Below are 11,161 nucleotides of genomic sequence, written 5' to 3'. Positions count from 1 at the left end.
TTTTTTTTTTTTTTTTTGGAGCTGTAGGGAGAGGACACTAGTGACTGCATAAACCCAAGAGGAATACCAGGCCATTTAGGACTGCTGCAAATAACAGGGACTTTTTGGCATGCTTTTACGGTGCCCTTGTTGCTCCGACACATGAGAAATTTATTACACTACTTTCGCATATGGAACCACGGTGCCCTTATTGCTCCGACACATGAGAAATTTATTACACTTGACTTTCGCATATGGAACCGATTATATAGATGTCGTTTACGGCTATTTTTATTTTTTAAAATATAATTTATAAAAAATTATTTTTAAAATTTTCTTGTGTTTATTTATTATTATAAAAATTGATCAACAAAAAACATTTTCCAGTCAAAGAAAAATTTAGCTTAGTTTCCAAAAAAATACTTTTCTATAAAATTTAGATAAAACAGACTTTCCAAAAGTTATGAAAAATTTAAAAATATCATATTATTTACTAATTATATCAAATTTGATCCTCAAACTCTTAATTGCTATATATATATATATATTTTTGAATATTTATTTTTTAATTTTATCTTTTAAAATTTAATTTTTATATTAATTTTAATCTTTATTTTTGTAATTGTTATTTACTTAAAAAAAAAAAAAAAAAAAAAAAAAGAAGCTCATGGCAATTACTATTAAAGGAGAATCAACCGAGCCCCCATTTGGACATCTAATTTGGAGGTCACACGTTTAAAATCACGAGATAGACAAATAGAGATTTGAACAGCTGAGAGAGGTTAGCCCTTGTACAGTCAAAACTCAAAAGCTCCATTCCACACCTTAAGCTAAAAAAGAAAAAAGAAAAGAGGTAAGTTATCAATAAAGAAGCTTCACATCTGCTCTCAGGTTCCCATGCCTGCTATAGCATTGACCCTGTCTCTTTGAGGTGGTGATAAACCAACTCAAATATAGAGCAAAAAAAAAAATGCAAAATAATCGTGTACAGAATAATAAGATTTTTATTCATTGATTGCTAATGTGAAACTATTGCAACTGAAAACACAGAGAGACAGAAGCTTGATGTTTATCATGTCCATACTCTCGTCTGTTAAAGGTACAAGGGTCCAAAAAGTTAAAACTCCTTTAAACAGAGTAATCTCTCCAAAGCTTCTTGAATGGATGATGTGGCTGCTTCATGGTATGAACCTGAGCTCGTTATGTTTTGGCTGATACAAATTATGAAACTAAACCAATCCGAGTTATCCCCATCTCCCAAAATTCTCAAAGTTTCCGACAAAATAGTTTGCAGTATATGTAATTTGTTCAACAATGTCATCGGTGAAATTTACGAGTCTAGTCACTAAAAAACCAATGGAGAAACGGGGACCGTAATGGTGAAGAAAATGACTACCAATATGGGTGACCGTTAAAATATGATCCATCTCATGTTGGTGGTTGCCATGTCCCTGGCTTGAAGGTTGAACCAGATCCAGTTGGTTCTGAATGCCTACAAAAAAAATATTTAAGCAATAGATGTATGAGCGTCACTGTGGTGGCAATCATTTGAAAGGAAGAATCATGAAAGCAATGGAAACTTTAACATATTGCATAGTATTGACATTCATTTGTATATATTAAACATATTTCATAGGCAGTTCCCAAAACTTTGGCACTTTACCATACCTCATGGATGCAACCTTCAACAAATAGTCAGTTGTGATAAAGCTAACCCAAGATATATATGACTATTATACTAATGTGCATTACAGATATGTGTGCTTACTCTGACAAAGGTTCTTTTGCTTTCTGTGCCCCAGCTTCATCTTCTCTGCAAAATTTAATAACTGGTGTCATGGCATGAAAACAAAACCAGGTCCACTTTCAAGTATGTAATTGTAGGTAAAATTAATCAATTGCTAGAAATATTTCAAGGAACAGTACAACAGAAGCTTCAAAGTACAAGATATAATGATACTGTACAAGCTTGAATGATTTATCAGAAGCACAGTAAGTTCTCACAATTAAATAAAACAGTATAAGCTCAGGTGGTCAATAAGGTTGTCAGTTTCAAACCATCACAAATCCATGCATCCATGCATGGGTGCAAACTGCAAAGTGGGAGCACCAACTCTTGGAGCAGACCCAAGAGGGGAACATAATTGGCTGAAGGAGCTAAAGGAACAATTGACTTGAGCGGTGTTGGCTTAGAAAAAGAAATCATAGCCAACACAGGACTGTTAAGATGAGAGAAGTTGTATTTTGACCAGCAACGTAATGTGTGTGATCTCTGACCTCACAGTCAAGGTAAGCAGCAAAATGAAATTATCTCAAAAGCCAAAGATAACTGACCCCCTTCCTCTATCAACTGCATCTGATTCTTCCTCAAGCTTGTTACCTTTGAGAACAAGCACCATAATACCAAATCATGATTAGAACGGAAGTCAGCAGAGTAAAAAAGTACGCACGTGAACATGCTTGTTATATTCAAAGTCAGTTGGCATGACATAACAAAACCTTTGGAAAATCCTTCCCATGCAATGACATGTTTTGCTGTCAAGAAATACAATTCTCTAGTAATATTTCATTGAAGGAATGTAATACCTTCAGTAGGAAATTGGTGAATGAAACTTTTCAAGTCTGGACCTCCAGTTTTACCTGTAGAAATGGTAGATGAATATCAACAATTACATAAGCATGATGATGCTGTTAAAAAAAGTAGAGCTTGCCTTATAGCAACTTACCAGTGCTCTTGGCTTTGTGAGAACTGCCTTCTTTGGCTCTCCTTTCCTCTTCTTCTTGCTTGAGAACTTTGGCAGTCAAGAAAAAAACATTTATTAAGATACTTGACAAAACTAATAAAGTCATGTGAAGTGGTGCAGAAAATGAAAACGGCATCTCAATAGTCAACATTTTTAGAGCAAAGGCCTTCAAGAACGAAGCAAAAATTGTTGTCAAATTATGCAGAAGATAGGAAAAGAAATGAAACAGTGAAAGATATAAGGGTCTTCAACATGCCATTTATAAAACATATAGATATACAGTGTCATGAAGAGACTACACTCAACAAACAAGTATTTGCTATGTAGTTAAAATTAAGGGTTAATGTAATGATTCGAGGGCTAGTTTAGTTTTGCTTAGGGTGTTGTGAGCAGTATGGGCGTTGTGGTAATGCAGCTGCTGAGGTTGGAGACAATAAGCAATATTGCAGTCACCAAGCCAACAAAAAAACACATCAATGATATTATTAACCAGAAAATAGAAGCAGGAAGAAACATAAATATCTATATAATTTTACAAGTGACTTACGTGCCACATTTTGCTTCACAAGTTCACGCCTTGCCTCCAACTCCATCTGTTCCGAAAGAAAATCGAGTATATTTACAGTAGAATAACACAATTCCAACATTGTAGCTCACTGAAATGAAAAACAGTAACAAACTTAATCCTCCCATGTGACGCGGGACAACACGTAAAAAGAATTAAAGCAAGAAAAGAAAGAAGCTTTAGGGAAAGAAAGAAGCTAGAGAAGAGGAAGAAAGGAGATTGGAGATATGCAAATTCTGCAATTTTTCATTAATCATCAAAAGTCCCTTAACATTTAGAGAAGTAGGGTATTTATACTAAAACCCTAACTAGAATAAGGGGTTGGGCTTATAGCCCACTAAATAAAATACTTAACATTAATTAAATCAAGCCCAACAAATAAAACCAAATTAATAAAACCCATCTAAAAATTCATATAAATTAAACCCAAAACACAAGTTAAAGCCCAATTTCTCAATGGTTTGGACTATCCTCCATCGTCTATAATCATACGCGTGCATAAATAATATTTCTGGTTCGGTGTCCCCATCAATTCTCCCGGGGTTGGAAGAACTCGACCCCGTCGAGTATAGGTCAAGACAGCTCCGATAATGCTCTCAATGACAAGGATCAAGCTGTTGTGATGTTCCTCTGATAATCCAAGTATAGTCTGAATCTGGTCGTCGAATTCATATACTGGGATTTGCTGAAGTTCACCATCCCTGGTAAAAACAACTTGTGCATTCAAAGTAGCATTAATATGTTCCTTTTGTGCCAAAGATATGGATAATGAAGTAGGGGTATCAAAAGGAGAATCAGGGATGGGTTGTATTTTATAAATACTGAGGTCTTTCATGTTCAAAGTAGAGCTAATATCAAAGTTTAATGGCAATTTAATGACATAAGTATTTGATTCAATCATTTGCAACACTTTGAATGGTCTAGCACTACTTACTTGCAATTTATGCTCGGTTTCCAAAGGACACCGTTCAGGTGTAATCTGTATCATGAAATAATCTCCAACATTAAGTGCATTATGATACTTAAGTAAATCAGCTCGAAATTTGTATTGTTCATTACTTGCTTGAATTTGTTTCATGATCTCAATATGCAAATTATGAACCCTACATGGTAATGACTCAGCTGACTTAGACATCCTATTGTGAGGAGATAAGGGAAGGTGTTCTATTAGTTCCTCAAGGTTGTAACTATGAACACTAAATGATTGAGGGTGTGGAATGAGACAAGCATTGTCTGAAACCTGTGTAGATATGGTATGGACACAATCAAGTAAACTAGGATTATCTTCATCTTCCTCATAACGTGCATGTGGTAAGGGGTCAAGAAACTCAACATGTTGCTCTGAACTTATGATGTGCTGGACACCAAGCATGTGGGGTGAGGAATCAGATAATTCAGGAGGACTAATATCATGAGACTCTTCTAAGACCATAGTTATCTCTATAGGTGATTCCACTGAAGAGTTCCTTAAGATTTCCTCCACCATTAAAGCAGACATATCAAACTCTTTCTTAACCTCATTTCTCAAGCTCATTAGGACTTATTGTGTTGGGTCCCTCTTCTTGCACATCCTCGTCATCTAGGTCACTAAAATCCTCAAGATTAGGCTCATACACTTCAACACTACAATATTCCTCTTTACCTAGATCTTTATATTTTTGGATGACTAAAGGTTCAGAGGTACAATCTAAAGAGATATGACCAAAACCTAGACAATTAGTACATTTAACCATAGAACTCACTTTAGACATTTCATTAACAACTCGTTTTGACTTTATCTTTCTTGTAAGGTTGTGAGTTACTAGGATTAGGTCTGTGGGGTGGAGCAACTAACAAAGAATCACTACTTCTGAATTGGGACCTAATAGGGATACTATAAGAGTCCTGACGATTTTTCCACTGATTCTTTGTGACCAACTTGTAATCTTTAGTTAAGGTATAAGCTTGGTCAAGGGTAGATACACCTTGAAATACAACTTCTCTTCTAAGATCATTCATTTAAGCCTCTACAAAATCTACACAAAGTCATGGCTTCACTCTCTCTTATGGCACATCTAATCATGTAATCGTTAAACTGTCTTATGTACTCATTGATAGACTTATTCCCTTGTCTTAGATTGTTCCATTGGTCTAAAGAGTTTATTCCTATAAGACTGGGGGTACGTATTTCTCTTGAAGTTTTTGTTTCATTTTGATCCAGTCAGTTATAGGAGGTTTACCTCTCATCTCTAAGCAATCCTCAACATCTCTCCAATAAATTTTGGCTTTATCAATGAGTTTCATCTTAGCAAATCTAACTCTCTTATTATCAGACAAATTATGCCACTCAAAAGAATTGATCCATATCACGAATCCACATATCAAATATCCAAGGGTCATGACGACCGTCAAAAGTGGGGGCTTCTATTTTGTTAGGACTCAAGACTCGCTCATCAAAATCATCATGTTTAGAGTAACCTAAATGATGGTCATATTGGTGTCGCTCAGAGTGATCTTGTTCATAATGATTATTCTTGTGATATTTATTGGTCTTTGAGTACTTTATTCGAAAACTCTCTTGGGGCTCAATTCTTCTAAACATGTTGATCACCTAAGTTTGCAGTTCCTTTAAAATGATCATCAGGGTATCACTAAAGGTTGAGTCTACAATAAGTGTAAACTTGAGCTTAAACACTAGATGATCGTGACACAAATGCATGCAATACTAACTTATAAAATGGAATTGAGATCACAAATGGTTCTTGCATGTAAAAATCACAATACAAAAATAAAGCTAATTTTTTTTTTTTTTTAAATGTGGAGATTAATCAAGAACAAATTACACTAATAAAATTGTAAGCATGTAATACTAGATTTTTTTTTTTTTTTAAGTGTAAATGATTAATCAAACACGATGTCACAAGCGAGAACTTATAATTATCAAATAGAACAAGATATTAGCTATCACTAATGAAAGAGGTTGATGAACATAATTAACAATAAAAACGCTAGGTGAGATTTTTTTTTTTTTTTTGGCACAAAAAGAAATATTAATGATAATTTCGAATACTAAGTGCAATACCAAAGAAGTAAAAATCAACAAACCAAAGAGTAGAGTAATTTACCGACCAAGATTCAAATCGTCGAATTCGATCGTGGATGGACCTCAGATGACATGGCAATTGGGGTGACATGGCTGCTCATGCTGATGTGGCGGACAATGATGTGGCTGCTCATGCTGATGTGGCGGCTGACGTGGATTTAGAGGGCTGACAAGACAGATGATGTGGCTGGTACCGCTGACATGGCATGATCTGATGACGTGGCAAGAACTGCTGGCGTGGGGCCAAGGCCACTGATGCGTTGACGTGTCTAGGTTAATTATTTTCCCAGCTACTGTTCTCCTTCTTTCTGGCTTCGGTGCCCTGTTGCCGTGGACGTTGTTGTCGGCGACGGCGCACGAAGGTTGCTGATTCTGCTCAGGTATGGCGGTGCGAGGGACGAGGTGGTGGTGTCGCTGCTGGATGGCGCTGTGGCGTCGCTACTGGACGTCGAAGGCAGTAAATCGGTGAGGACTAGTAATCGGTGGCTGTGATCGGCGTTGATGTAGAATGGGCGATCGTCTTGTGGGAGTGATGTGCAGGTCTTCTCGGTGGTGTCTGCGGATGCTGTGATGGTCTGAGGCGCCGTTGATGGCGGGGCGCCGCTGCTGAAGATCGAAGATGAACAGTGAACAGTGAACAGTGAACGGGGAACTCTCTCTTTTTTTTTTCTTGTGATCAGAACAGTGGATGTTTTTTATTTTTTTTTTGAACAGTACTGATTTTTTTTTTTTTTCAGATTAATCTAGGGTTAAATATGAACACATAGATCGCTTAATTGTAAGAACAATTAAAAGCCGTGCTCTGATACCAAATTTGACGCGGGACAACACGTAAAAAGAATTAAAGCAAGAAAAGAAAGAAGCTTTAGGGAAAGAAAGAAGCTAGAGAAGAGGAAGAAAGGAGATTGGAGATATGCAAATTCTGCAATTTTTCATTAATCATCAAAAGTCCCTTAACATTTAGAGAAGTAGGGTATTTATACTAAAACCCTAACTAGAATAAGGGGTTGGGCTTATAGCCCACTAAATAAAATACTTAACATTAATTAAATCAAGCCCAACAAATAAAACCAAATTAATAAAACCCATCTAAAAATTCATATAAATTAAACCCAAAACACAAGTTAAAGCCCAATTTCTCAATGGTTTGGACTATCCTCCATCGTCTATAATCATACGCGTGCATAAATAATATTTCTGGTTCGGTGTCCCATCACCATGTGTCTTTTCAAAACTGAATTGTCCAACCACAAAAATAGATATTCAAAAAGGGACAACACAATAATGGTGCATGTAACTCATCATTGTTAACTTGTACAGAGAGACCAAGAAAGGCATGATGAAATCAATTCAGCCTCTGAAATAGTGCTCTTAATTTTTCATCAAGTTACTTAAGGGTAGAAAGAAGATGCCTTAAATTGATTTGAAAACCATGAAGACCAAATTCACTATATGGAATTCATCTTTAAAATTCGAAAACACCTTTGGTACAGCACAAACATATAGAATGTTCCTGATTCTCTGAAAGAATGTATTCTAAATCCAAACAATGCTTGGAGTTTCTAATGGTTTTTAAAATAAAAATCACTGGAGGCCCATTGGGATGATACTGCCCCAAACAAGAGTAGGATCAATTCCCAGTAACTTAGGATGACACCAAGAGTTGTGGCGTGATGAATACATCATTCAATCTTTTTATAATAGCAATCATTGAATTGTCAAGAGGTGAGGAAGTGAACAAAGCTAAAAAATAGTTTTCGTGACATACAAAATTCCAAAACTCAATGTCTAACATAAAAACCATAAATCACACACGCATACTGTTAAATATGTTTCAGCTGGAGAGGCGTTTTTCTTCTAGCTCCCATTTTTCTTTATGGCATAAGTGAAGGAAAAGAATAGTGTCTATAATATACCTCAGCAGTTGGAGCCCTTTTACGCTGTCCGTTCAGCCAGCATATCCATTCAACTACAATAGCCAAATTATAGACAAGCATTTAGTGTAAGGAATAAACCATGCAGAAGAAGCAAGTTGCACAGCATGTCCCTTCAGTATATCTACAAGTTGAAATAACATCTATTTTAACAATCATGCTTGGACTTGACCGCTGATTAGAGAGAACCAATTGATCAGAAAAGGTTCATTGAAAACTAATGACTCAGAAACTTGGTACACAATGTTGTGGCAGGGCATAATGGAATGCAACATTGTAACAGAAAGGGTAAGTTTTCCAAACTTCAAAATTGTACCTGATATTGAGGTTGGATCCCCCTCCCCTTTGAATATTACGCATCTTTTCTCTTTCACTGAAACATCAACAAATATGCAAACTGATAAGAAGCTCCAGGAGGAAAAATTTTACAGGAAAGAGAGAGACCTACTTACTGATACCATCGATCTCTTCTGTTCTGGTGAAATAGCGGTTCCCTACTTTGTCTACACCCACCAAAGTTCGGTTGCTCAAGTAGCCAGCAATCCGTGCCAACAGCTTTGACATCTCGTTCTTTCCTTTTTACTACTCTTTTCTTGTTTTACTTGTTACTAGACACGCACCCTGAATCCTGATAAATTTCAATTTGCTTGGATGAAAGAATATCAATAATTCAATACTCAACAATCAAATTTTGCTAACATTTGACCTCCTATGATTCTGTAGTTTGTAATTATCCATAATTAAAAAAGAAACAAACCATACGAGTATACCACTAAAAAAAACAGTGGACGTTTTTGAGCATTTGTGGTAGGAGGTGAATAGCTAAATTAAGAATTGTAAATACGTTTTGAAGCGAGGAGTTATGTGTGAGAAGAAGGAATGGTCGTGGAAATGATCGAAGGTGGAGATTTGCGGTGGCGTGAGAGACTGAGGAGTGGTTGCAGCGGAGAGAAATCTGCGGTGAAAGCGGTGGTTTTGATGTTGGCTTCTAGGCAGCTTTTGATTACTGTCGGGACAGAAAACGGACACGGTGAGGAGGGCAGAGACTAGCTGTTTTCGAGAAAGACAGGGATGAGGTTAATGAATCGAAGGAAACTTTTGAAATATGAGTTGGTTTTTGGTAACTACAAATCAGTCCCCAATCTATATGATTATTGAAATACCAGTCCCCGTGATTTATTAAATTCATTTTTATGGATAGATATAATAATCTATCTATCGATCTATGAAAACAGAGGAAGTTAGCATTATCGAATATAATGGTGACAACTCAGCACTGCTTGAATGGAATTTTTTACACAATTATTATTAAAATTAAAATTAAAATTAAAAGAAACTATAATATGTGGAGAAAATATTATCGATATTTATGGTGAATTCACCTTGTTTTTTTTTTTTTGTCCCTCTCAACACAAAAATATAAGTTAGTAATAAGAGGTATTTTGGTTTTTTTTAAAAAAGGTCACATGTATCTTTTAAAAATCATTGGGGGCATAGAGGTTCTTTTTGTGTTTTCTAAACAATAAAATTATTAAAAAATCTTTCATGCAAAAAAGAAAAAGAGCATTTATCCAGTGTCTGGGAGATCATTTTTTTTTTTAATGAACATTAGAAAGACACTTAAATGACCTCAGGATCATTGCCTCTAGTTTTTTTTTTTTTGTTATATTCGGGTTGGCTCATGGACATTTTTGTCTTTAAGTAATATAAAACATTAAAAGAAATTGTCGCTGGGTGACATGCATGCGTAAATAAGTGAATATCATCTTATACTACTAAGACGGAGCGGGTGAACAAAACCGAGTCAAAAATAAGTTAAATTAAAAAAATTAACTTAAATTAACTTAAATTAATTTTTGTTTTAAAAAACTAAAATTAGTCGGTTCAAATCAGTCTTGATTTGGTTTCAGTTTTTTTAAATTAATTTAATTATTATTTTATATAAAAACCAAACTAAACAGAAAAAAAAAATATATCAGGCTGCTAAATAATTTTTTTTTATCATATTATTAAAAATGCAACCATGTTATTTTCTCGTGATATGACACATGGTAACAGAGAATGAATACTTGATCATCGGTGGCAATTTTATTGTCGATAAAACCCTCTCTGATACTCTCGAAAACTTCTTTAATAGGGACATTCTCCACCCCAAAAACCAGTCACGGATTATCAAGACACTATCCTTAAAAGCCCTTTCAACTGTCAACTGATCTAGACTTGTTTATAGACGGTGAATATATATGAGATGAATGATTTGTATCTGTACTATTGTTATTTTATTCCGTGGCAAAGTTTATGGCCTTTTATGTGACTGAATCCATATGAGAAGTAAAATTGTATGTTAGAAACATAAATGAAAATTACTTTTCCCCTCTGGTGTTTACCTTCTCAGCAAAAATCTTTGTATATAGTTATTCCCGGCACAAAATCTTCGTACCAAAAAAAACTTAAATATTTAACTCTTAATTAATACTGTTAGGGGGTTTTTTCATTAATTTAAAAAAATCATTTTGAGGTAACAACTTTTATAAGTTATTTTTTAATTCAATTTTTATAATATAGCTAAATATCAGAAATTGTTTTTTAACTAATTTTATATAACATTGTCAAATATAAAAAATAATTTATTTTTTAAACATTTATTTTTTATAAAAAATCATTTTGAAAAAAAATTCAACAAACAAACAGAAAAGAAAAGAGACATCAAAATAAGTGCCCTCTTATGATTTATATAATATGTTTGGGAGTGTGATAGTGGTTGTTTTTCAAAGTATTTTTAATTTTAAAACATATCGAAATAATATTTTTTATTATTTTTAAAAAATTATTTTTAATATTAACACATCAAAATGAT

General features: G+C 34.6%; 1 protein-coding gene across 5 annotated transcripts; it reads right to left on the bottom strand.

Moving 5' to 3' along the window:
- Positions 1-648: 648 nt before the first annotated feature.
- On the bottom strand, positions 649-9,364 carry LOC118033866 (uncharacterized). 5 transcript variants are annotated; one of them, XM_035039004.2, is made up of 10 exons: positions 9,075-9,364; positions 8,757-8,932; positions 8,621-8,677; positions 8,288-8,339; positions 3,271-3,323; positions 2,706-2,771; positions 2,566-2,619; positions 2,314-2,359; positions 1,748-1,792; positions 1,263-1,471 (listed from the first exon to the last, which is right to left on the bottom strand). In XM_035039004.2, the coding sequence occupies exons 2-10, from the start codon at positions 8,866-8,868 to the stop codon at positions 1,408-1,410; spliced, it is 549 nt and encodes a 182-aa protein (XP_034894895.1). In that variant the 5' UTR covers positions 8,869-8,932; positions 9,075-9,364; the 3' UTR covers positions 1,263-1,407. The 5 variants fall into 5 exon arrangements, with proteins under 5 accessions (XP_034894891.1, XP_073267886.1, XP_034894894.1 ...); XM_035039000.2 differs by lacking the exon at positions 2,314-2,359 and having other exon boundaries at positions 649-1,471; XM_073411785.1 differs by lacking the exon at positions 2,314-2,359 and having other exon boundaries at positions 649-1,471; positions 9,149-9,364.
- Between the last annotated feature and the right edge of the window lie 1,797 nt (positions 9,365-11,161).

Source organism: Populus alba, chromosome 1 (genome assembly GCF_005239225.2).
Source record: "Populus alba chromosome 1, ASM523922v2, whole genome shotgun sequence".
NCBI classification, from domain to species: Eukaryota; Viridiplantae; Streptophyta; class Magnoliopsida; order Malpighiales; family Salicaceae; genus Populus; species Populus alba.
This window is presented reverse-complemented; position numbering and strand designations above follow the sequence as displayed.